Source organism: Phaenicophaeus curvirostris, chromosome 12 (genome assembly GCF_032191515.1).
Source record: "Phaenicophaeus curvirostris isolate KB17595 chromosome 12, BPBGC_Pcur_1.0, whole genome shotgun sequence".
Classification (NCBI taxonomy): domain Eukaryota; kingdom Metazoa; phylum Chordata; class Aves; order Cuculiformes; family Cuculidae; genus Phaenicophaeus; species Phaenicophaeus curvirostris.
The window spans coordinates 4642111-4669189 of record NC_091403.1 but is presented as its reverse complement, the minus strand read 5'-3'; the positions used below and the strand labels follow the sequence as shown (position 1 = coordinate 4669189).

General features: G+C 38.9%; 1 protein-coding gene across 1 annotated transcript; it reads left to right on the top strand.

Annotated features, from left to right (window-relative positions):
- The first annotated feature begins 418 nt into the window (after window positions 1–418).
- On the top strand, window positions 419–26604 carry SCG3 (secretogranin III). Its single transcript, XM_069867038.1, has 12 exons — window positions 419–506; window positions 1280–1332; window positions 1881–1926; window positions 2018–2233; window positions 3450–3592; window positions 4760–4921; window positions 5243–5420; window positions 7308–7424; window positions 18465–18548; window positions 19156–19284; window positions 21321–21401; window positions 25489–26604. Exons 1-12 carry the CDS (start codon window positions 419–421, stop codon window positions 25605–25607), a joined length of 1416 nt encoding a protein of 471 aa, XP_069723139.1. The 3' UTR covers window positions 25608–26604.
- Window positions 26605–27079: the final 475 nt, after the last annotated feature.

Here is a 27079-nt window from a genome sequence, read left to right as displayed (position 1 = left end):
TCCCTTAAACCCCTCCAGGGAAGGTGACTCAACCCCCTCCCTGGGCAGCCTGTTCCAGTACCCGATGACCCTTTCCGTGAAAATTTTTTTCCTTATGTTCAGCCTAAACCTCCCCTGGTGGAGCTTGAGGCCATTCCCTCTGGTCCTGTCCCCTGTCCCTTGGGAGAAGTGACAGGAAAAGGTCTCTCCCAGCCATTGTCGCGCATCCCGGCCGCTGGCACGGCCAAGCCTCCTCCCCCCCCCGCCTTCTGCTGCTGCGAGGAGGGGGAAAGCGGAGCGGGGCGCGCATGCTCGTCCCTCCCCAGTCTCCTCCTCCCCGCCTTTCTCGGGCCGGGCTGGTTTCCGCGGGCGCGGAGGCGGCAGTCGGCGTGCGCGGTTTCAGCACCACGGCGGCGCCGGACAGCGCCCGGCGGGCGGGATGCGGCGCGGGGCGGGGGCGGCGCTGCTGGCGCTGCTGGCGCTGCTGGCGGGCGGCGGGCGCGGCTTCCCCAGACCCCCCGCCGCAGGTAGGACCCTGCCCGGGAGCCTTTCTCTCCGCGGGGGGGTTGGGAGAGAGGGGACTAAAAACTTTCCTTCCGCAGCTAGAAGCGATTATTCCTGCCGCGAAGACGCTCGGGCGCTGAAAGTGAAAAGAGAGGTGCCGGGAGAGGGAAAAGCTCTAATATTCTTCAATCTCTTCCAAGCGATGTTTGCATCCCTCCTGCAGCATCCCTTCTTTCATCCCTCTCTCTTGCTCCCTGTCTCCCCCCGCTATCCTGGATGGAAGAGATTTTTAATCTCTCGCTGGTGCCAATCCGATTAGTGCTATTTTAGTCAATCTCTTACAGCATTTTTCCCCCCCAATTTGTTTATGAGTTTTCTCATCGGAAGGGGGTCACTGAGTCTATATCTGTATTTCCCTTAGATCTTTTGAAGAACCTTTCCTTCTGCCCCAAGCAGTCATGCTTTGTCTAAACGTTTGACTTTTTTTTTACTGTATTCTCATTCTTGTAAGAGCTCGGATTTTCATAGAATCATAGAATCATAGAATAACCAGGTTGGAAGAGACCCACCGGATCATCGAGTCCAACCATTCCTATTTTTTTACAAGACCTAACCATTAGATATATAGGAATGGTTGGGCTCGATGATCCGGTGGGTCTCTCCCAACCTGGTGATTCTATGATTCTATTTAAGACACCGTGTTTTGTGGGAGAAAACTGTAAATAAAGAAAAAAATGTGCTGTCTCTTTGTAAGCCGCATGGATCATATAACTGGGTATATATGTGTTTATTCTAGATAAAGCTATACACAACAGACAGTTAAGCGTAGAAAGACCTTTGGAGGAACAGGTAAGTGAAATATAAATATTTACACTGTTTTTTGGGGTTTGATATTTTCATAATATTTTGAGACTTCAGGTACCAGATCCATTAATACTTAACAAATGAGTTAAGAATTGATTTGTTAGCAAAGTAAATATTGATGGTGTTGGGTACAGAATAGGGTTTCAATAATTTTTAAAAACTGGCATTGAGAGTTTTACTGTCCAGCTTTCAGAAAGCAGGTCGCTATCTCCAACAGCTCACAGGTGTGTAACCCTTTTGTATTGACATCCAACAGGAATATAGTGGGACCTGGGACTTTATCTTAAAATGGAAAATCTATTGCAGCTTCTCATAATGTCTGATTCTGCTCAGAGGATGCGGTGGTACTGACAAAAAGTGCCAAGCACTTAATCATGTTCAATTTGTTGAGGCAAACTTCTTACTAGGAGTGAAGATCAGGCATTAAGGCTTCTGCTGATATTGATAAATTACGAGGTCTCTCATAAAAGCGTATCCACTCCTGCCCGTTTTCCTTGTTTTGCTTGTTTATTTGTTGTATTTCTGTGTGTCAGATTGCTGAAGCTGAGGCAGACAAGAATAGGAAAGCAGTTCCCACAGGTAAAACGCTTTTCCTGGTTTAATAGCAATATTCATAATGGTATTCAGAGAGTTATATTTTATGTCTTCTGGGCATTGCTATATTTTCCAGAAAATAAGCCAGAGTTCAGGAATTACTCCTTTGTTGATGACCTGAACCTGCTAAAATCAGTAGCAGAAAGAGAGAGGAATGAAAAGGAGAGGGAGTCAATTAGAAGCTCTTTGTATGAACAGCATCTGGCCATTGATGATGCAGACTCCACCAAGAACCGCAGGCTTGTGGACGACTATGACTCCACAAAAAGTGGACTGGATTATAAATTCCAAGGTATTCTATAACCATATTTCAGTGATTTTTAGGTTAGACTTCTCTTGCAAACCAATTGGAGTTATAAATGTTGTCTTCACCACTAAACGTGACCTGTATTTGTTATCGGAGTGTCAGTTTTTCCAGTTGTAGAAGCTTGTTGTATTACAATTAGGCTTTGAAACACAATCTGAATGAAATGCTCTTGATTTTCACAGTCTTCTTCTGCGGAGGAAAATCCAACTGTGTAATTTGCATTGTGGTTTTTAGCAGTTTAGATATGATGGAAGGAAAATGAGAGATATTTTTAAAGACAAATATATTTATTTTGGTTTGAAAGGAACAAGCACTTCTACATAACTGCATATAATTGTTTGGAATGCTATGTGCAATGTTAGATAATTCTCCTCATCAAAAAAGCTGAAAAAAGTTACCAAAGGCCAAAGAATACTTCCCTTTACTACAGGAGTAGTTAATTGACTTGTAGTTTAAGTGAGTCCTCTGAGAGTTTTGAGCAGCATTTAGCTCAGGATATTTTTAATTATATCAAAGGATGCTGATCACAGACCAAAGCTTACTCATCATATTCACTTTCCCATTCTCCATGATGATATTTTTTGTCCTAACTAATGATCACATAATTAAAACTTCATTTGCTGGAATCCAAACAAGAAGATAGCATGGTGTTTGGCATGGTTAAAGGGTTCTCAAGCACTGGAACAGGTGCCCAGGGAGGTGGTAGAGTCCCCATCCCTGGAGGTGTTTAAAAGTGGGTAGATGAGATGCTTGGGGACATGTTTAGTAGCAGACAGGTACAGTTGGAGCTGATGATCTCTAAGGTCTTTTCCAACCTAACAGTTCTATGATTCTATGGTCTGTTTTGATCTTATTGGCCATACAACGAAAGCAGATGCATGTGAGCAGATATGTGAGCAGTGTTCTCTCATTCTTACAAATTTTACTATAAACAGCAGAGTGCACTCCTGACATTCATCTCTGCTCTTTCACAAGAGCCAGTGAGAAAGTCATTTTTCAGATGCAGAAAATGGATGTGAAGAACTTTTCATTGGAACTGGTGTAATGGATTCCAAAATGTGGATCAAACTATATTCCTAAGATGTCTACAAAATGCAGCTTTGTTCTGGAGAGAAAGAGATACGGGCAGATATTTTTCATGAGATGTCTAATACAAACGAGCTAGGACAGTCAGCATAGAGTTAAACTCTAATCTTTTTAGATGATCCAGATGGCCTCCATCAATTAGATGGCACTCCTTTGACTGCTGAAGACATTGTTCAAAAAATTGCTGCAAGAATATATGAGGAAAACGATAGAGGAGTGTTTGACAAGATTGTTTCCAAACTTCTAAATCTGGGGCTAGTAAGTATCTTGTTAATACTTTGTTTTGCTGTTTGGGGGTGGGTTTAATGATCTTTTAAGAAAACATTTGGATGAACACTGTGTCCAGCTAATAATGCTGACCTGAGTGAAAATAAATGGGATTTAGGCTCTAGGGAAGCTTCTTGGCTCGTTTGGGTACAGTGGTTCAGTTCTGCAATAACACTGTTGTTCCCATGGTGGCTTTTGCAACAAAATAGACCAAACTGCAGAGTGTTTCTGGTGTCGCAAAAACACTCACTGACTGTACTCCTCCCATGTTTGCCCTCATTTTTCTCTTTAATTTCTTTTCTGATTCTCATTGAGTTCTTTTGTACTATTAGTTTCTTTTGGATGCATATGGAGAAAGGTCTGAGCTCATTTCTACCTACCTACTAATTATTGTCATCAGCTGACATATAATGATGCTGGTTAGTTGAGGATACATTTCTCATGGTTACTGAATTTTAGCAAGACTGGGTTTGTCTTGAATCTCTGGGTGTTTTAGCCACAGCTATATAGGATCTCTATATTTTAAAATACTAACCTTATCCTTTCTGCACTAGAGTTGGCAATTAGCTATTGCATGCTGAATCCCACTGATTACAAAGGGAGATGTTGGATAGCTGCGAGGTGGAGTTCTCTTTCAAGTGGCAGCTGTTACAAAGCAAAGAGAGAACATTTTGATGATGCTGTAGAAAGCTATTTGCTTTTTTCCTTTCTGTATTACCGTATTCTGTTGTAGCTATCCAATAGTATATAGGCACGCTGCAGAACACGTATATTTGTATACACACACATACACATGTACATGTAAAGGTGGACTGCATTGCAGGTCCATTTTTCAAGCTGGTCTTCCTTGTGTTACGCTCTATACGTGTTTGTTTTCATATTGGAACCTATGTGAGTGGCTGTTTTTTAATGGACACATACATATTCGATGTGTGTTTGCACGTGTGTATATGTACATTTATGTAAATATAAACATGTCTATATGTCTAGGTGTATACACACACACATCAGTGAAGGTGTTACACCTAATATGACTACGTTCAGCTTTGAAGCAAACAGATTTGAAGTGACCTATTTACAAAAGCTCAGTTTTCATATTGACATTTAATCAAGTAAAACCACAATTTCCATAAGTACTCTGCACAAATATCTTAACAGATCACAGAGAGTCAGGCCTATACCCTGGAGGATGAAGTGGCAGAGGTTTTACAACAGCTAATTGCAAATGAAGCAAAGGACCGTGAGAAGGAGTCTGAAGATTTTGATTACCCTCCAAGCAGAGCAGACAGTGATACAAAAGAAAGGCAACGGGAAAAAATGGTAATTTCTTAGCTAATCATTTTGACTCACTTGCCGAATGGTACAAGTAGACCAATACACTCCTTTGCTTAGGCAATAATTAGTTCAATCTGGAAACCAAAGGTGTTCTTAAAGAAATTCCTTTAGATAGAAAAATTAATTGTGAGTTACTTGGAGGTTTAAGCCAGATCCCAAATTGAAATGACTTTGAGAAAATAGTATAATTTTCACCTCATAATTAGGAAAATATTGGCATAGGATTATGATGTTTTTTATTGCTCTGTTAACTCTAGCACCGAAAGCAACATGCTGATTTTTTTTTTTTCCATGTCTTTTGTGGAGACACCAAGCAAAGCTGATCAGGACAGTTTCATTAATGGGGAAGTTGATGATACACTGGATAACACATGGTCATCATCCAATGTCTTGGAAAGAAGAAATGAGCTGCCTTCTGAAGATAATTTTGAAGACTTGCAATATTTTCCAAACTTTTATGCTCTATTAAAAAGTCTTAACTCAGGTGAGTTCATCATGTGCTTACAGAAGTATTTAGGAAAAAAAAATCAAAAAATTCAGATTCTCTCTGTTTTTTCCTACTTCCCTTCCCTTCCTTTCTCTAGAGCTTCCTTAGTTGCAAGAGATCACATGCTTTAAAAATGTTCTCTATGATGCATAAAGGAAAATAACTTGATTCATATGGCCAAACATTGAGAGGAACAGTGCTCAGAACTGTGTGACCTAGGTAGCCCTTCCCATCTTGTGCTGTATGATTCAGGAATCCTGAATTCTTTCCATTCCCGTAAGGGCATCATGAAAAACTGGCAAGTTGTTTTCTCCAGAGATCTTTTCAGTAACATCTGTGTCTTCTAAGTCAACAGGGATAGAAGTAAAGCCACAGTAGAATCCTCACAACGATGGTACCAGTAAATGAGTCTGAGCTTCCCAGCCTTTTCACAAACCACAGGTTTGCTTTTTATTGCAATGAAAGCTCTGCCTGTCTCTTCCTATTCCGGTGCTGGACGTCATTGCCTTCCAGCTATTGCAGGCAAGATTATGGCAAATCACCACAGCCCCTTATCAGCACACTCTACCACACAGCCACTCTCACTTTCTGCAGCCAGCCTATCTTCTGCTCTCTCCAGCACCCTCAGCAACAATTTATTCTGTAGCTTCCCTGTCCTGCAGGAGCCCTAATCTTTCCTTAGACTGTCCCCATATACACCTGATTGGAGAGCTAGAATGGAAGACCTCAGAGCAAATTTTGCTCAAGACCAATCTACAAACCTTATTCTTCTTCCAGCTCTTTTCTTTTTCCATGGTAGTTCTGTGTGCTAGTTCTTTTTCTACTGACAAAGGAGAAGGGCATGTTTGGTTTAAGAGGTTATCAAGCAAATAGAACCAGGTGCCACTGGCTGCATGGCTCTGCCTTGTCTCTTGCTTCGTTCTGCTCACTTGCTGGCTTGTACTGAGCAGGAGGAGAGGGGATTCAGTTACATCCTACAGATGCAGGCAGCAATAAAAAACCTGTTCAGCAGCTCTCCGAAGGAGCTGGCCCTCTGCCAAGGCTGAGTACATTTCTGACTGTCCCAGTCTGACAGTGAACCTTGCTCTGTTGGGTCCTTCGTGACAACCTGGGGTGTGGGAAGAGCTTGTGCAACTGTGTCATGGAGGAGTTTCATGCTACTAATGCAGAAATAGAAGTAATATTGTCCAGCAGATAAGCGCAGTAGAGAAAGCAAGCTAAGAAGCAGTGATGGTCAAGGTAGTCAGAGATATATATGAGCAAGAAAGATGGATTTTAACAATGAAAAATCATTGTTCATATACTACTCTACAGTCATGATTGTGCCACCCATATAATCTGTTTTCCAGTACCTGAGTTATGGTCTTCTGCATGGTAACAATCTCATTTGAGACATTTTATATTTTTGTCATTGAACCCATGGAACTTGTAGGAGAAAAGATCTCTGAGCCATCTTCCTTACACAGAGCCAGACTGGTCTACTAAGTAGCTCACAGAAAATTAAAGAAAAGAGTTTTCCACAGAGACTATGGAAAACTCTACCTGTGTCTGCTCTCTGACCAACAATTTGAACTCTGTCGAGTCTCTTCATGTCATTGCGTTTAGTGTTCTAATCTTTAAAATGGAATTAAAAGCATTTGCCTTCCATAACACAGACCTTTACGACAAAAAGCTATAAAGAAGAACCAAACCTTGAAGTTTTAAAGTATGCTTGGCTGTACTTTGCAGCCACGGTTTAAAGGGAAGCACGTATAGGAGTTCTTTTTGCTACTTTTCAGTGAGTAGGTCATTTTTTATGCAGGAAGTCTATACAGAGTTTGCAGAACTGAATTTTTGTGACCTGCCTGAAGTTTTTGACTATTTTTGCTTTATCCCCTCACACAGAGACAGAGGCAAAAGAGAAAGAGACCTTGATAACTATCATGAAAACCTTGATTGATTTTGTGAAGATGATGGTTAAATATGGAACAATCACACCAGAAGAAGGTGTTTCCTATCTGGGTGAGAGTAAATACTTTATGCAACAGTGTTATTCATGCTATGTTCTTACTCTAACAACAGTGATAATTATATTGTTGTCTTCCTTATTCTTATGAGTCCTGTTTCAGACTTGTTAGTTCAAACTGTTAAGGCTGTACTTCTAAATGCTTGATCATTCTTTATAGCAATGTTGAATTCCATACTGCTTTAATATTTCCATCTAATGAAGGAAAGGTTTTTTTATCAGATATGTGTTTAGAAGATTATTCCACTTGCACAACTGGAAGGGCACTTGATTTCAATGGCTTTATGTCAGGGGAAGATTAGTGTTTTGCTCAGTTATACTGAGGTGGATCAGGTACCTCTATTTTCCAGAAAGGATCCAGCACTTCAGCACCTTTAACCTGTCATCTGTAAGTACCTAGAGTAGAGGGGCTATGGTCTTCTACCAAGTAAAACTCCTTCCATCTATGGGAAGTGTTACCTCTTGGCAGGGGAGTGATTTCTGAAGCACTCTTTCCTGGATCCATTTTAGAGTCTGTGGCTATGCAGATTTTGTAAAATTTCCCGAAGAGGGATTTTGGAACAGCCTGGTTTTCAGTTGTTTTGTTTTCTTGCACACCTCTAATGGCTTTTACAAACTCTTCTATATTAACTGTTTGTAGCTTTTCTAGATAAACAAGCAGAGCTAGAGAAAAGAGGCTTATCCACATAAGGTCTGCGCAACCTTTTTGTTTTTCCGAAGTATTGCTGGTCTGGATTTCCCAGAAAACTTTTTATTTATATCAAGGCAATTTCTCAGCTTAATAGATCAGCCTGTCATAGAGACAGGACTCACAATGATCTTTCGTGACTTCTGCTGGCTTGTTTGATATGGGCCATTGCAGATACATGACTGATTGATGCAGCTGTTAACTGTATGGATTGATTATCAATTACTTGGTTACAAAAAATCCAGTGGATCATATTTCACATTCACTGCATGACTGCACCTCCTTCTCTAAAGAATTCAATATCTATTTGACCAAGATTATCTGTTTATTTTGTGTGAGAAGTCCTCAAATTTTGGAATATTTGGACAACTTATGCTACAGTTCAGCTCTTTATTTCCCTGACTGCCTGTCTCTTTAAAGAAAGATACTTATAAAGAAATGATTGATTACAAGCACAGTGGTTTCAGTGTCATTCTACAAATGAAGATAATACGGCTTGAGCAGACACTGCCATCACCGAGAGTGTTGTGCCAAAACTTAATAGGCTGTATTCATCCCTGACGCAAGAACACTCAGATAATGGAATTACACTAGGGATGCATTTTTCCTGCTAAAATTCAGGGCAGTCATTCACATTGGCTTCACTTTGAGTAAATAAATACTGTAACCCTGGAAACAAATTGCCATGACGACATAGTACAGAGGGCAGGGATTAGGTTAAGAGTTTCAGAGGTCTGATTTAGTCTGGATTTAAAATAAGACTATCAACTGATATATCCAGGCTCTGCCTTGCAAATGAGTGATTTCTGCAGAGAGATGTATTTTGTACTCCATCAAAACAACTTACTGTAGTGGAAAAAGCTTTCTCATAGGTCTCAAGTTGCTCCTATGGTATTCTTTCTTCAGTCTTGCTGTTAAGAAATTACTTTGAAGCTGACCTTCACTTACTGAGTTAATGATTCAAATATTCAAGAACAGCAAGCACAAGAGAATCTTAGCTTCTTGCAGTATCCATAAGCCTGGCAGCAGTTTTATTGCTACCCTTTATTCAACTAAAAGTTACAATATAATATAGCCAGTAGTACTTGAATAAGTCCTGTGTTTCTTGGTGCAGTTTGGGGTAAGGGTTTGATGCCCAGCTGTGTTTATTTATAACAGATAAAGGAACTGGTGTGGATGTCTGTCAGAGAGAAGAAGCAGTTTAAAAAATTGGCAGCTTTTAGTTGTTTCCTCAGTCCAAAATCAGTGAGCAGATCCCATGCTAGCTGGTGGAAAATAGCTACTGAGGCTGTGCAGATGGACTATATCCTTTCTCTATTTTATTACTGTTGGAAACTGCCTAAATTGTAATAACTTCCCCACTCTGTGGCTGAAGCCATGCATAAGCTATGTCCCTGAATTATACATTCAAAATAATAAATCATTTACTGAACTCAATCACTAGGCTTTTGCGCTTCTCACATGGATGCAGAGACAGTGAATTTGAATGCATATACCAGTAACAGCTGGTTTGGGATTTGGAAACCACAGCATTATGTCATCATTGTATCCTTCTCTAGGGAAAAGTATCTTGCTGCTGCAGTGATTATTAGGTTTAGGTTTAAGTTACAAAGGATCTAACTGCAGTGTGGTGCAAGAAAAGCTCACATGCACACACGTACAAATGTAAGGGAAAGGAAATTCATGCTTTAATACACATATTCAATATTATATAGTACATATTTAAAAGCTTTTCATGTGATAAATATAATCTATAACACAAAACCCAGAAAGCCAAACCCAGCATATTCAGATATATGAAAAAGGAGAAAAAGTACTGCTTACCTTTTACAGAATGTATTCAGAAAGGATAGCTCTGGAAGCATTAAGGAGAGGCTGTAACAAACTGATAGAAAATGTATGTTCAGCTGAAATGCATTATATTCGATAATGGCCCTGCTGGTGGTAAAATGCCACTGTCTTCTATCACTCTTTACTTTCTTAACTATGAATGCTGTGTTTTATGTACTGGGAGGAAATTCTTCCGTGGAGTGAAAGCCTCACGATGTGTTTCTAGCCTGTTCAAAAGCTTTCAGAAATCTTTTTAGAAAGCCTATCTGCTCTGAAGATTGAAAGCTGCTTTAAAAAAATCATCTTTTTCAATTACAAGAATGGACAAATGTTGTTGGTACAGGAAACACGAGGTAATCAATTATATGATATAGGACCACAAGGTGGCTTGTGGATTAGATTCGACTGCAGTATCAACATAACCACCTGCCCAAGCAGCTGAACTCTTCTTGCTTGCCCCAACCTGCCAGAGGCACAGATTGTTATCACTGAACAGGCTGAGTATGGGGAGGGACTTGGGACGGTTATTGAAACAGCGACTGCTTTTTGCAGTGACAGAGTGGAATGAAAGAGTTGGAATCTCTCCACATAATGACTAGTGGAAAGAAGCAGCAAGCTTTCAGGGAGGTTATGGCTGATTCAGCATGATATATTTCATTATTCATGGCATCCATAGTGCTTTTGTTGCATAAAAAGCTGATACTAAATTTTCCATGGAGAACTGAAAGGGCTGTATCCTGTACAGCGCTGGGTGCTTCAAGGGTAAAAATGATGTTCAGCCAGTAGCAAAACTCACTTTGATTTCAGCAGAGCAGGATAAGGAATGCATTGCATAGATACTTGTACCATTCGAATATTACTTTGTGAATAATATCCTACTTTCCTTCGTTTTCCTTCTGTCTGTTGGTGGAGATTCACTCTGGTGGCTTTTCTATCAGAGCCGTCTATCACAGATCAGATAAATATGAGGGAAAAGTTTTGTCTACACCACACAAAGAGGAAATTTTTGTGTGCTAAGTCACTTCTCCTGGGTATGCCAGGCTACTTAGCTAATTTTAAAACAAAAGCGTATCAGTACACAACCACCCTGTTAAAACCTCTATTTATAGTAATAATGTAAACTATAGTTTTGTAATGCTTTTATTTTAATAATATTATTTTCAGCTTAGAAGCAGGAACAAATGGTTTCTGCCAGTTTGTTCAGATATGTTTGTAAATCTTCTCCCCCTAAGGAGTAATGAGTGATTTTTAGAACCATTCTAGGAAGTATTTGTGATTAGAGCCTAGTGGACCACAGCAGAAATAGTGCTTTCAGAGAGAGTAGACAAATTCCTAAGAGACAACAGTGTGTATATATGAATTCTTTTTACACGGTGCATTGATTATATCCTCCTGCTGTACACTGCTTACAAGAGTAGATTTGTAGCAATTTTATCCATTGCCACCCCAAACAAATGAGAGTTGTGTTATCCAACGACCTGTTACCCTAGAAATGTGAGTTAGTTATGTGCACATTGTATTTTTGCACGGAGTTCTCATTTATTGACTAATACATGTAGCACAAACTCTTTCCATCATTACCTCTCTGTCTCACAGATGTAGAGAAGCTTCACTGTGATACTGCACATAATGCATATTTTATTGCGTCTTATAATTGAGGTTGCTCATTTTGTTTTCAGTTTCTAAATCAGGGCTTCTGTATTTTTCACAACTGAACAACATTAGAGAAAAGAAAGAGGCAAAGAAATGGGAAGGAAATTAAGTTTAAGCACACTGTGGCTTTGCTTTTTCTGAGGGGAATCATACTTTTCACCTCCTTGTAGAGCATCTGGCTTACTGGAACCCCAGTGTACAAGATACACTCCACAGCAGACTGACTGGGGATCAAACCCCTCTTTAATTAGGAGGGAAAACAGAGAAATTGCTCCAGCTCATCAGTATGCAGTGTTTGAGTCACAGCTACCTCCTTCCATAGACCAAACCAAAGCCACCTCTCACACCGCCTCCCTTTGGCTCTGACTCACTGTCAGAATCCACGCTCTCCCCCGTGACTAAGTAGGAGACTGTGTTGGTTAGAAATGGGCATGAACAGATGTCTCTGTTTACCTCTTCTACCCCCTCATCATTTGCTCTCCATGGACAACTGGGATGAAGATCAAACTGCAAGACGTGCTAAATAAGGCGGTGGATGGTTCGTTGGTGAGCTATTACCGAGGCATATGCACACTTATTAGTTTGGTCCTTTTCTAATGTTACTGTTGGGGTATTGTTTGACTATAATATTCTCTTTTAGCCAGGTGGAGGCTGCATAAAAAAAATCAGGTAGAAACAGAAAAGGCAGAAAATCCCGTGTTGATTTTTAACATGGCCCTGTCTCTCCGTGCTAAGGAATACGGAATAGCTGTTCTGCCTCTCACATTTCATGCTCAATACCCTCAACAACTCCACTTCTGATGAAGACAGAGCTCTGCAATTTCCCTGACGTAGGCCAGTGCTCAGTAGACACAATCTGGCCTTTTCTTGGGAGAGGAGGACTTCTTTGAATACTGTGACTAATCCCTGAGGGTCTCATCAGCACAGATGCTGCAGGCTAAAGGTCTGATCCTGATATTTGTTTAGTTGCGCAAGAACAGGCACGGAGCCAAGGATGTGAGGCAAAGAGCAGATCACAGCATGGACTGGCATCATCTTTCCCCTCACTGTCTTTCACTCTCTGTCTTGAGGAGCAGATGCTCCCTGATGCGGACTGTGATTTCAAAGGAGTGAGGGAAGGTGTGGCTAAACCAATGCCAGAGGCTGCAAGTGATATGTGAACCTTTTGTTCTTTCCTAAATTTTGACCCGGGAGGTGAAGGGCACTGACAGTATTTCAGTCAGGGAATTGTTCTTGGATAATGCCTTCTGTTTCTTTTTTAATGTCCTTTTTTTTTTAAAGGGCTCCTTCTTGCTTCTGGAGGTTTTCTTCATAAGCATTAAAATCTCTAATCGATTTTCCCTATCTGAATTTCCCTTTGGTGATTTACCTTGCCCAATATCACTTTATCATATGAATGATCCATACAGCTGCCAGTGGGAGTTATTTAATTTCAGGCAGCTCTCTTTTCTCTACTATTTATTTCATATCTGATGAACTAAGGTGACACAGATGCCAGTATGCTGTACTGTTCTTAGGGAGATCAATGACTCTCACATATCTGAAAAGCACCTTAGACGGGGTAGTGATGGTATAAAGTATATGTGAATAGTTAAACCCAAGATGAATTTGCACTGAGGTAAGACAAGGGATATGGGAACGGAGAGTATGCAAAGATCCCAGACAATATTGGAAGCCAGGAAGCATATTGGTTGCAGATCCTACTGCAACTTTATAGCTTATATTTCTGTAGCTTCATCCATGTCTGTCCCATGCTACTTCTGCATTTGCACAGACACATGAATTTTTTTTTGACTGCACTGGTTAGATCTAATCTCCTGTGTTCCCCATTCAGACTCTCACTGCAGAGAAATAAAATGGGCAGCTGTGTTGTGTAAAGTCTATGACAGCTTCCCTCATGGTTCTTGAAAAACAGGACTACTATCCAGTATAATAAAATGGGCATCACCTGAGGGTGACACTATGTGTGAGAGCGTAGTATTTCCAGTATCCAAAGGATCTAAATTTTCACAGGTTTTTGGGAAGAAATCCAGTAATTTTAGTCTTACTAATTCTTTTTTCCCACCACATTGCGTGACTATCAAATCATGTGTACTAGAATAAAAATCAACATATTACAGTTCATTCCTTCGCTTATCACTGTCTCTCCTTTAAATTTGCACTATGTCTTGCAAGTATATTGCCTCTTCTTCCATTTCCCTTCACTGCCTCCTCTGTGCTTTGCATACTTTGTGAGAAATCTCCATCTCCTTGTAGTGTCTCTTTTGACAAGTGTATTGCTTGGTTCCTGAAAATCTAGGTTTTTCATCCTACCAAGTGGTTTGTTTTTCTAAAGAAAGGAGGGCAGTTCTTTTAGTTTCTCTCCCTGTATTTAATATCTGCATAAAAAAACGCTTAATATCTGAATTCAGCATTGACAGCTGAGCACGGAGACCATAAGTTATGATTTGAGATGATGATGTGGGTGTGGGATGAAGAAGGTGTCACTGAACTTTCAAAACTAAGCTCCATCCCACGCCTGCAGTAGAGGCGTCTGTGTGCTGCTTCACTCCCAAACCATCATGCTTATAAAGTGCACGCAATCAAAGTATTTAAAGGTGTGCACAGGCTGCATAGCAGCCTCAGGATGAGAAGGCATTAGGAAAGGACTGTGCCACAGAGCTCTAGCAGACCTGGAGTCATTTCTCTTCTTCACTGCAGTTTAAGCAGTTTATGTGACATATGCATGTTGCATATATGAGCTGACTAAAGGTCAAACTCTGCTTTTGGCTACATTGGTGAAAATTCAGTGGATACTGACGGTTCTTGAACATGCACTCATGTAATCTAAAAGGAAGATTTGGCTAAAGAATTAATTAGGTATGCTGTTCCTCACAGAACTGTCAAGCAACTGCTGAGATGTCTTGGGTTTTGTCACAGATGGAAAAGGGCCTTGTAAGCCCTTAAGGCTCATCTGCTGCAGGAGACAGAAGAGCCCTGGGAGAACTGCTTTTTTAGTGCCTAAAATAGGTGCATCACATAACAGCAGTCATCAGCACAAAGCTTTCTGGCTGAAGCTGCTGTAGTATATGAACTCATTAAGTAAACTCATTTTTAAACTGTCATTAAGATTGATTTCAGATGATCATCCCTTTTTCTTCTTTAATAAACACAGTCTTTCAATGCTGTATGAAAACAGAACAGCAAAGCAGGTCTTTCTGCAGTAGTTTAATGACATGGAATCTCAGCTTCAGTCAATTTGATGAGGATAGAATGTGAAACTGCCTCCCAGATGCAAGAAAACGATGCAGATGGAAAAATACCTTGCAGGAAAATTTGCAAGAGTCCAGAAGACACCGTGAGTCTGTCTATCTGTGGAGAAATGTGCATTTCAGGCTTCCATTTCCAATTCCGTTAAATACTCTGATGGGTACCTTAATTTCTGCCTGTCTAAAAAGAACAAAGTAATTTAATTTGTAATTTTTTTTTAAATAGTATCTTTTTCCACAGATATAAAGGGTGTTATCGCAGTGCATTCTCCTAGAGTAAGGATAAACATTCTGCTTTTATGCGATTCAGGTTTCCAAACGCCCAATTCAAAGGGCTTCAGAGTTTCAAAAGTGCTGGGAATTTTCATTTCCAGGTGCAAATAGAATCTCTTGGTGTGTAGCGCCTGTGGGCACTGGCCCTAGGACACCTCAAAATGCCTACTGAAAATAGGAGTCCTCCTGCAGCATGAATGCTCTTCAGTGCGTCACTGCAGATCAAAGAGCAAGGCAGAGATTGAGGCGAGGCGGAAACCAGACCTTCTAACTCCTGGTGTCTGGTTCAAGTGATGAGATTATACCGCTCCGTGGAAAGCTGGCTGCCAGAGGAGTGACCTATTTTACCAACGTAGGTCACTTCCATTAGCTCAGTAGTTATTGTTCCGTTGTTTTAATTAGTGCCATTTCAAATAAGTGGCCGGCTCTGTGGAAAGGTCAGTACCTTTCTGAACTCTCCCTCTAAAAATGACGTTGCTAGGGAAACGATACCGGAAAAGCAATCAATTCTTGTTAGACCTTCAAATACGCCATGCAGTTGCTTAGCTGTTGGCCAGGCACCTCTCAATTGAGAAGATGACTCACTCCATCAGTGTAACCTAGAGCTAACGTTGTTCTGCCCTGGCCTAGGAGATATGACAAGTACAAACGTGTTTTGAAACAATACCAGCTGTTAAAGGCATTATTTCTGAAGGGGCAAAAAAGGCAATAAATCCTGTTTAAGAAGAACTGGGGTTCTTCGTTGACATTCTCTCTACGTTATCCATGTAGGTCCACCAGATGATCCCCATAAACATGAACAATCCTACCCAGTTAACTTCTGTCACACAGAAAATAGAGCTGCTTATGAAATATTGAGATTCCTGTTGACGCGCAGCCCAGCTGGCGAGATAGCTCCAATATTTCTCCTGTAAAATGTAGTCCTTATTAAAAGGCCTGTCATATAAACTCGTCCATACATTTATGGATGAAATAAATCTTTGAAAATAGAATATAGCTGTTATCATATTCCATCTTGCTTTAATGGTCTACGGTGCCATATTATACCTCATATGCAGATGTAGCTATTCAGTGCATATAAAATGCCATGTTACTGTACGTGACAAAGCAGTAATAAGTGTTGTTTATTATGCATATATCGAGCTCAAATTAAATTGTTAGCCAAATTGAAACAGAATTCTTGATGGGATTTATAGAAGTTACGGAATAATGGAGGAGCATGAATCCTATTGTCTTCGGTAGCACATGCTGGATGTGCATCTATCTACGATTTTTAACCGCTACAGTCTATCAACATAAACAAAAACATTTGGAAATATTATCAGTATGCAGACATTTAAATCTAAAGATGTCTAAGGGAGTTATAAATCCGTCTTGTGGTGAAGTCTTTTTATTTTCTGTTAATACAAGCTTACTGCAGCAGTGCCTAAATGCATGCATTTTTAAGATAGCGCATGAAAGGCACTTATGAATCAATGCACTTACATATATGTGTCATTTTAAACATCTAAAATAATCCTATTTATTTTAACATACTATGTTTACCCTTAAAATTAAGGCTAGTTTAATAGATTTTGCTGGATTAAGACCTAAAATCAGTGAAATTTTTGCATTTGTGTAACTTAGTGAATAATAATCTATTCACTTGAAGCCACAGAGGGGTTTTAAGTGAACATATTTAAATGGTGAACACCAGGTAAATATGCTGTTTTTCCTGTAGATATCTTTAATGAAGCACGAAGTTCTTAGCTGTATAATCTTATACTAAAAACTGTGCCTCTTGCAACAGAAAAATACTTATATTCCTGCTGGAATACTAGTATGGTGCTGCTTTGGGATAAAAAATATTATTTTAAGCTCAGCTGAAAGGAATGTTTACAGTCTTTTCAATAAGGTTTGGACCAAGTGATTAGTGAGGCATCAATACCACCACTGTAATTCTAGCTTGTTTTTTCTCTTCCTCAGCATATCTGATCCAGCTTGTAACCCACCCCATGGCTCTTTAGTTTAGGGCATATGGCAAGGTCAGAAATCACATTAAAAGGATATGAAGCAAATGAAGATAGTTTTCAGAAGGGAAACTTAATGTGATGTAGAAATGACAGGGTGCAATCAGGCAGGCTGCCAACTAAAACTGTTTCCATTTTAGTTCTGTGTAAATAACAAAATATAGAGGACTCGGGCAGACAGGATTATGCAATTTCTCATCAGATGGCAGGCAGAGCTGCTTTTGGTGATTTACCATGAAGAACAACGTACTTGCTAAACAACTAATCTTTAGGTTTCAGTGCTGAACATCTTACCAATGGAAAAGGTTTGGCCTTACACAGAAGGCATTTACTAGCCCTGTAAAATCTATTCTGCCGCAGTTACGTATCTCTTACTCAATACTCTAGCTGTTTATATCAAGGGAATATTGACAATTCTAAACCAAGGGTCTCAAAAATATCCCAGCAACTAGCTGACATCTACCGTGTTCAACTGAACCTTTAGAAAAAGCTGATAAAGAAAATTCTACACCTGTCCGTAATATGACTGAGGAGAAATGGCAGATTGTGTGATGATCTCTATTTGTGAATATCTGTTAAGTATTGTATGAAAGGACTATTTTTTTCCCACATAAGCATACAATGTTTATATCTGAAACATCCATCTTAATGAAAAGGTGCTTTTACTTCCAAATTAGATGAGTTTAGCCCTGAAATATAAATAGAAAAACATTTTCTAGACTTCTAGAGCTGTATACATGGCCACGGCTGTCACTGGGTTTCAGGTAAATTCTTGACTTCAGCAGCTTTTAAAAATATTTGTTTCCGTCAGTTCAACTTACACATATATTTCATCTGAATTAATTAATTAATTATGTGATCTAAATGAATCTATTTGACTTCTTTTCCAATGAACCATATAAAATCCAGACAGATAAGCAGCTCAGGATAGTATTTTCCCACCAGGATGAGACACATATTTAATAGTCTTGTGGAGTTAATTAAACCCTTTCATTGCTTTCATCAAAATTAATTGCTACAGATGCCGTTGTCTATATTTCGTGACTTATGTGATTTAATTAGAATATATATGCACAGATTTACTGTCTTTATGAAAATTGGCTCTATTTGGAGCTCCTGTTGTCATCTTTTAGTTGTTAATTTTTTCCATAAGATTGATCAAAGTCCCGTGTAGTTTTTTGTTTGTTCTTTTAGTGTTGGCTCTGCATTAATTCTTCAGAGACAAGGATGGAGACTATTTTTTTACCATTCAAACTGATGTAGCCGAAAATAGGTTCTGCGTCATATCTGTTGAAGAATACCTGAGGTTTTGTCTTGTTTTGCCTTGATTTCTAGAAAACTTAGATACCATGATAGCTGAGCAGACAAAGAAGAAGCTTGAGAACCCTTCTGCTAAGACGAGAACAAAACTACCAGCAGGTATTTATTCTACAATTTTCTTTCCTAGAATAACACCTTTTTTCACCTATTCAGTTAAAAGCATACAGATTGCTTTAGAAGCCACACTACTAGTTGAAAAAACAATCCTTCAAGGACCTGTAGCCACAGCTTGGATGACTAAACACACAACAAGAGAGGAATTTTTACTTAATTGTTCAGTGTTTGGAGGTATAATCACTGTCCTTCTCTTCAGTAGAGTCCACTCATTATACGTGTGTGAAAGAAAGCTGTATCCATGCTTTTTAAGACTTAAATAATTAAAAATTCATTCTTTATCAACCTTGGATGTAGTGAATGTGAATTCCCTATCATTTTTCTCTGCAGAAAGGAGCGAGCCTTTATGAACTACATATTACTGCACTTAAGTCACCTGTATTCAGCTACTGTTTGTAAGCTCAGAATTAGGCATTCGTGTTTCCAGAGGTGTGGGGTATAGATGGGTTACAGAAACCACTTCGAGCCAGATTCCAATGAGGTTCTTCCTCAGTCATCAGTCAAAACATTTTACTTCCTAAAGATCATATTGCTGTATTTTAGAAATGCTTTCGGTACATTGGATACAAGATTGCTCTTGTTATCCCTTTAGACAAGAGTAGTGAAGAAGCAGACAGCACGAAGGAAGAAGCAGCTAAAATGGAAAAGGAATATGAAATTTCAAAGGATTCTACAAAAAATGAAGAACAGGCTGCAGCAGGAAACAGTGAAGAGCCCAGAGGTACAAAATAGCCATTGTTCTTGCTACATAGCTGTGCTCCAACTGATTCGAACCTCTTCCTTACTCCGGTATTGTTTTTCCATTATGGAAGCATAAACGCCTTCAGTTTATAGTTACAGGGTCAGCACACGTGTTTACTTTTACACATATGAAACTATATCCTTGCTGAGTAAGGGCATAATCTTTCACAGAACTGATACCCCTTTCGAAAGCAATAAGAAATGCATTTTAACACAGTAGTGCAGAGAGATTTTGCTTCTTTGCATATGTGGCTTTTCAGTGAAATCAGATCATCATTCAATATTCTGAGTTGATTTCTTTAGTTTATGTTAGAACAAGCTGGTGCTGAAAAGTTCTGCAAAATGAAACAATTTGCTTAACCATTGGCAGAGGTTAAGGTTCATCAGCAATTAACCTGTTTTACATAACTCTGAAAACCTGTTACAGTGAGTTAGTGTCTTAATAAGCAAACTTAACATAGTGGTATTTTTATTATCCTAGTTGCCTCAGCATTACACATAATGCCACATGCCATGCTATGTTAGACTGTATGGGCTGAAATTGCTTTGTCCGTGGGGTGTGAATGAGCTGCTGTATCTAAGAACAAATCTACAGAAACTGTCTTCTGCCTCCTCGCAGTGTGGAACTTCTGAAGGAGGATGTTAGTTGGTGCAGAAACCTTTCAGGGGGTTCTTATTGCTAAGGATCCAGCATAAGCATCTATGTTTTGTAGTCAGTTGGTTAAAAAACCACACTTCTAATCTATTTTGCACTGATGTTTTATGCTCAGACTGTTTTGGATGCAGGTGTTTGCACTGCAACATGCTCAGTAATGAGTTGCAGTAATCAAGGCTACAGTTGACTGTATTTCATAGGTCACCTGGTTCAGTCCTGTGGGCAGTGCAGACATAAACTATTAGCCACTCACAGATAGAAGGTGGCATTTTTTCCAGCAGTGATCATTTGAGCTCAGAAGAGAAAAAAAGCTCAGGATGGCTGTCTAATTTCACAGTAAAGAAAAATTGTCTTAATACCTATGGGAAGTGATAAATAACATATTTCATTTGTCTGTTGGAGATGTGTTTGTTCAGTTTGGTTTAGGCTGTTTTCTTTTACCTTCATAAAAAATGTTCAGCCCAATAGCTTTTTAGAAATTTAAATGGGATCATTATTTGGTTCTTTGTCTCATCATGCAATATCCTTTGCTCTTTCACAGAGTAACTTACAATAAAGCTAACTGCACTCCCAGCTCAAAACTTACGGTATATATAATACTGTATCCAATGGGACCAGACATGCACAGCCGGCAGAAATAGCCTTCAACATTCTAATCACACTAGGGTTTTTTTTCCTGAGAAATGTAAGCACATCATATCAATAAAGCACCAGGCAAGTTAAGAATTCAAAATCCATTAGCTGGACTATTTCCTTAGGGGCCTTATTAGGTAGTCCTTGAACTAAGTATGTTCTGTGTGCTTTCTTGTCCAAAAATAGCCATCCCTTTACAATTTCAGGGATAACAAGGAGTTATCATGGTAATTGTAATACATCTTTTTTTCTCAATAAATGTAACTGGCTATATTTCAACTTGTCTTGCCAAAATATCACAATCTTAGATTTGCTGTATGCTGTTAGTGCTACTGTGTGGATGGAGTTTTCCAACACTTTTTATACTGATACTCAAAGCCCTCAATCTTATTTAAGTCCTTCCTTACTGTCTTAGCAGCTTCATCTTCGGTAAGCAATTATTCTGAGCAAAAAGCTGCAGGTTGCCTTTATCCGCAGCTGCCACCAGATGTTATGTATACAGATCAAAAAAGCCATGATCCTAAGTTTAGGATGACTGCTCTTGCACAGACAGAACCTGCTAGCCATCTGTGGGAATTTTGCTTGACGAAGGCTGACAGGACTCAGCTTTTAAACAGAAACTAAGAATAGGTTTAATCGGCCTTCACTGTGAGCAACTTCACCCAGTTAAGCAAGCTGCATCAATCATTGATGTAAGTGCCTGATTTCTCTCTCATCCTTTCCTCTAGGGAAAGCTGAGGCATATTTGGAAGCAATCAGGAAGAACATAGAATGGCTAAAAAAACACAACAAACAAGGTAACAAAGAAGGTATGAAGTAAAAAGGCCTTGACATTGGGGTGGGCACCATATATGTTACAAAGCGTGAAATTTAAATTGTGTTGTATAACTTACATTAAGTTATAAATGAAATAATAGTAACGTGAAACTGTGCTTGTCTAGATTATAGTGATAATCAGTGGTGTTTGAGGTAAGTAATACAGGTCCTGTAAGAGCTAAATCAATGAATGGAAATAGTAAACTAAGGCAAAGTGATGTAAACTGGCTCAAACAGCTGCTGGCCACAAAATACACAGTGACTAACCAGGAATTAGTCATGTGCTGTCTAGATAGTCACAGTGGTCTGGTTGTCACCAGGTAACAGTACATCAGTTTTGTCTAGTGCTTTATTTGTTATTTTAATGTATCTCTTAATTACGGTTTTATGCATGAGGCTGTTTCTAGAAAAGCTCAGTGCATCTGGCTGGCATGGTGCGCACCAGCACAAACAGCAATGAGTTTTGTTTCATAACCATAAACAGTTAAGATACGAACTTATGTCACTAGCACTGTAATACGTTGGATTACAGCCCAAATCAACTCTAATGACTTCTAGCTCTCACACGCAAAGCTGTGGAGCAGTGGAGCAGTGACTGAAGCAGCTGCCTAGGGATATGCTTACCAACTGCCCCACCATTTGACTTCCTCAGAGGCTGTATGAGAGCTGGAGGGAGGGAGTTAACAGCAGCAGGATTTCTGGCTTATTTTTCACAGATCTTGATTTATCTAGATAATTTTTGCCCCCAAGAGCTTACATAAACCCAGCCTGCTGTCCATTTTCTCTGCCACTGCTGGGTCTTCTGCCATCACCCGCTCTGTAAGTGAAGGTTCCTAGCCAAGGGATCTATCCCTGGGGCATGACTGGCGCCTGGCGAGAAGGATCCTTCTTTCACCAGCTAAGAAAAGTGGGATGTGAAATGAGATTAGCCCTGGGAAATTTAGCCACCCTCTGTGTGAGTTGAGGTCCATATGAATTACATTTCAGAGATGACTGCATGCCTACAGCCCAATGCATTCATTTTCATATACAGAAACTCTGTCATAGAAAGGACTTTTAAAAAAATTCCATCTGTAAAATTGTTTCCACACAATGGCAGCAATGGCAATTAGCAGCAGGCAATACATATTTGCTCAAGAGTTTTCCTGCCAATTCTAATACAAGTTTCTTTTTTCCAATGCACTGATTATAATAACTAGGTCTCAGCCATGTGTAATTATTTCTCTGTATCACACATACTGATAAAGAATACTCCTCACAGGAACCTTTCCTCTGCACTGCTGCAGTCTCAAAATGGCTATGACTGCACATCAGTAGCATTTTATCTGCCTGTGAATACATTAAGATGTACGCTTTCTGCGTAGATGGATTTTCATTTGCACTAAAATATCTTTATTGTCCTCTGGCAATGGAAATGGGCCTCAAAGTGAGCGTGAGTTACGACAGAATTAGAACACTGCTCTTACTCTTCGGATACATTATATTTATGGTGCCTTTCCATGCTTTTTATTTTTGTAAAATGCTAATTCAGTTCTCCTGGGATGATGTTAAAGGAAGTGCAGTCAGGGTAAGCTCATCTAACCATGAATGCATTGCACAGTGTTTCTTCAGTACAAGATTAGGTGGTATTGATGTGTACATCAATCACTTCTCCCCTTCCAGCTAACACCTGGGAGCTTGCGGAAAAGTGATTCACAAAGTGATTTGTGTATTAAAATGGCCAGTCTTTCCCACTCTTATTCATGGATTGTTTTACTGAATATACTTGAAGAGGTTTAGGTTTTCTTTAGGTAAATATTTGTATGAATTTCAGTAGAAATTATTACTTTTTCAATGACTAATGATGCTGGAAATGTTAATTTGCACTCTGCCCATTAAAGGCAGAAAGTAACCTTGAGTGGTCTGGATGATTTAAAGGCAAAATGTGTCAAAAGCTTAGATTTTGGCTTGATTGGCTTTTGTGTCAAAAGGTTGTTTTGCATATCTATAGGCTCTGTGGGCCTGTCCTTAATACCTCCCAGACCCAGCGTGATCTTAGAAACCAATGCTCTTTAAGACCAGCTCCTCTCCTGTGTAAATTAAGATCGCTCCCACCAGCAGGTGCTGTATTTAGACTCCAGGTAACTAATACATGCAAATAGCAGGTTCAGATTTTTCACAGAATACTTAGGTAGTTTATAGTTTCCTAACACTAACAGTAGCCCTTTAGGAATGAAAGTAAATTCTATAATTAATAGCAATGGCAAGTGGCTTGTTTTGACTATGCAAATAAGGCCTCACTTCATTTACTGAAGCAGTGCCACAGTTTGATGTAATGCTGCAGCTGTTGTGTATATAAGCCAAAGCTGACTTTTCTAATTATTTGCCCAAATTAATAGACTGTAAGTAACTATTAGAAATCAGTTATCGATTTCTAGGAAAAATGAAATTAAACAGCTATGAGATACAGAAAGTAGGCAGAACTGGATAGTATCTTACTGGCTGTAACCTCATACAGAACATTTAGTAATTAAACCTTCACATCTCCCTGTATTGGGAAGAAAAATAAGCTTGGGAATGTCAATGTGAATAGTGTAGATCTTCTATTAATTCAATATTTGTTGTTTCATTCATTTCCATTCCGTGGTATCATTCACTGGAGACTCTCATTCTGTCAGCATGGAGGAAATCTCACCACCTTATTATTAAATTGCTAGGTACTATTTGTCCCTATTGCTCAGATAGGATGGAAGGACAAACACATTACATTCTCTTAAGTAATGCTGGTTACAGACCAGATGTGAAATTGTGGCCTCAGTACAGAAAAAAATCCTTTTAACTCATATGGAGGGGACACCTCTGCAGGTGTGCAGAGTTTTGAATATCCATATTCTCTATTACTCAGTTGAAACAGTCTGATACTGTCATAAAAATGACTGCAGTAATTAATTTACTTCTTGTTGGCTTTCTATTTTTATCCAGTTTTGGTCACCCAACCATAAAAAGACAGGAAGTCATTATTGTCTCTTAAGAACTTACAGTTTGAAGGAAGGTTCTTCCACTTACTGCTGTATGGTGATATACAGTGCAGTACATTACAAAACCAGTATTTATGTCTTCTGAAGGTTCTGTCTGTGGAATAAGTAATTTATACTGAAAAATCTGTTTTTGTGAAATACATTAATTCATTTAACTCATATGAACACTTAAGAGATTGATGTTTTCCAGAGTACTAACTTGTGATTCTAACAGATTAAGCTTTACATTTTATGCAGTAAATTAATTTATGCAGTAAAATGAAACTTTTGTTGTGTTTATGTGTGAATATATGGGATCTGTTGCCAGAATTACAACTACACAATAGGTTACCTTTTTTATGTTATTTGAAAGTAGAATTCTTTTCATAGAAAACAGTGACGTTTTCCAGCATAGGAAGTCTGTTCAACGCTCGTTGCGTTGAACGCAACGTTGCTAGATGCAACGCTCTTTCAGAAAAGAAGAAAGGGTCTTTCAGCACCGTTTCACAGATTGACATATAAAGATTTGTCAAAGACAACTTTGACACTGACACTGTCAAAAAAACTGCTCCCTGCAGTATTTTTCATGTCAGGGTGTTCTATTCTGTATCAAGCTAAATAATTACATTCTTTAGATTTATTTTCAGGAAGTTGCTTTCTTAAATTTCCACTACAGGAGTTTGTAGCAAGCGGGAATTTCTTACTATTAAGGGGAATTTTAATAGTAAACAATAAATAAAACTTAGTATTTTCTTTTGAATCCATGACAGTTGTGAAAATAGTAGGGATTTAACAACAACTTTTTTGTGCAAACTAGAACATCAAATCTCTAGACCAGAAAAGTCTTACTTTTAACATTTGCCAGCAAGCAATCAAGAGCAAGAGATGATCATTCCTTTTGAATAGCAAGAGCAAGGTTACCAAGACATGTAAAAAGACTTTGTGTGGGTGGGGTTTTTTTAAATGGTTTTTGCATGTTGCCCTTGTAGTGAATTGGTTGGAAAAACTTTACAATGACATTGTTTCTGAGGTGAAGCGGTGTAATAGCAAAGACTCACTGTGGAAATGAATTCTTATTTTTCAGACTATGATCTTTCAAAGCTGAGAGAGTTCATTGATCAGCAAGCTGATGCTTACGTGGACAAGGGCATCCTGGACAAGGAAGAGGCTGATGTAATTAAACGTATATATGGCAGCCTGTAAAAAGCTAGTGGCTGCCACACATGTAGAAAACTAGTGTAGCTTCCCCCACTCCCAGCTCAATAACTTATGATCTGTTATTTTTCAGGATATCATTAGAAATGCTCTGTTTGCATTGTACTGACAACTTTCTAGACAGAAATGAAGACCTGTAGTGCTCCGTGCACTGACTGCATATCCTCTTATCCTACACTCACAAAAATTGACCAAATTCTAATACTGAACCTCTGTTTGACAGGGCAAATATTTATGAAATGTTCTCTTTGATTTATTATTGGTATTTGGTTTACTTTTGTAGATAAATCAATCATTTCTGATGGAAAGTTCTTTTAATGCTACATCTTTTTGCTCTAACTCCACTAGCTTTCTATAGATGCAACTATGTAAAGGGCATTATTACAAATAGTTCATAGTTCTTGAAATAAAATATTTGAAAATAATTTACCTATTAAAGTTTTCATTAATCTCAATATGATTTTATATCAAGAAATCTTGGTTTTAAATCCTAATACACTTTTTTTTTTTCCTTGACCCTTTCTTATTTATGTAGTATTCTATAACTTGGACTATAATGTCCTTAGATAACTGGTACATCTTTGACACTACAACTGCCTTTCTTATTACAGAGCTGTATTCTCCCAACTGTTGCTTCATTCAGCATGTATAAACATTCTCTTTGGTGCACCATTTGATGATTGTGCATGCATAATCAGTTTGAATTCCTAATGTGAGTAGCCTGATAACAACTGTAAATAGACATTACTTTCTTTAAAGAAAAAAAAAGGAAAGCAATTCAAGTAATTTTGCATGGGAATGGGATTTTGCAACTAGAGATGTTTTTAGGAGCATGGACCCTGCTTTTCAGAAAGACTTGACTTAAGGAACCTATTCAGCATCTCTGAATATCAAGGCTGTGGAGTGTTTAGTGACAGTGATATTTTGGAAAACAATTTTTGGGGCGCATATATTCTATCATTAGCCAAGAATTTGGTACCTCCTATGGTTTTATTTTATTTAAGTGAATGGATAATTTTATGTATGAAGAACTCATGAAGCAAGATCAAAGGCAAATACGTTTTCAGAAAAGTAAATTGTAAACTGAGTTCCAGAAGATGTATGTCCTGAGACTCATCCCCTGCAGCAGTCATTTGTCTAAATGAACTCCAGGGAAGTCCCATTCTCTTTATTTATAGATTGTTCAAAGATAATTGAGATTATCCCTTCTCAATGACTACTTTAAAAAAGAAAAGCAAACTTTCTTCACCTGGTCAATATAATGAGTAGTATAATAATACTTCCAATTTTTCTGGGAAGTTAAGTTCTTTGTCCTCTCAGGAGTCTACGCAAGAGTCTGGTACTAATGGAAAGATGTCACCAACCAGCAACCTGCAATTAGGAACAGTTTGTGTCCACAAAAAGGCTGGAACAGTATTTTTCAACTACTTTGTTTTGCAAATATTTTAACTTCAACAAAG

Coding starts and splice junctions, on each gene's coding strand:
- SCG3 (XM_069867038.1), top strand. CDS start 419: ATGCGGCGCGGGGCGGGGGCGGCGCTGCTGGCGCTGCTGGCGCTGCTG. Junction 1,333..1,880: donor AAAGACCTTTGGAGGAACAG/GTAAGTGAAATA, acceptor TCTGTGTGTCAG/ATTGCTGAAGCTGAGGCAGA. Junction 7,425..18,464: donor AGAAGGTGTTTCCTATCTGG/GTGAGAGTAAAT, acceptor CTTGATTTCTAG/AAAACTTAGATACCATGATA.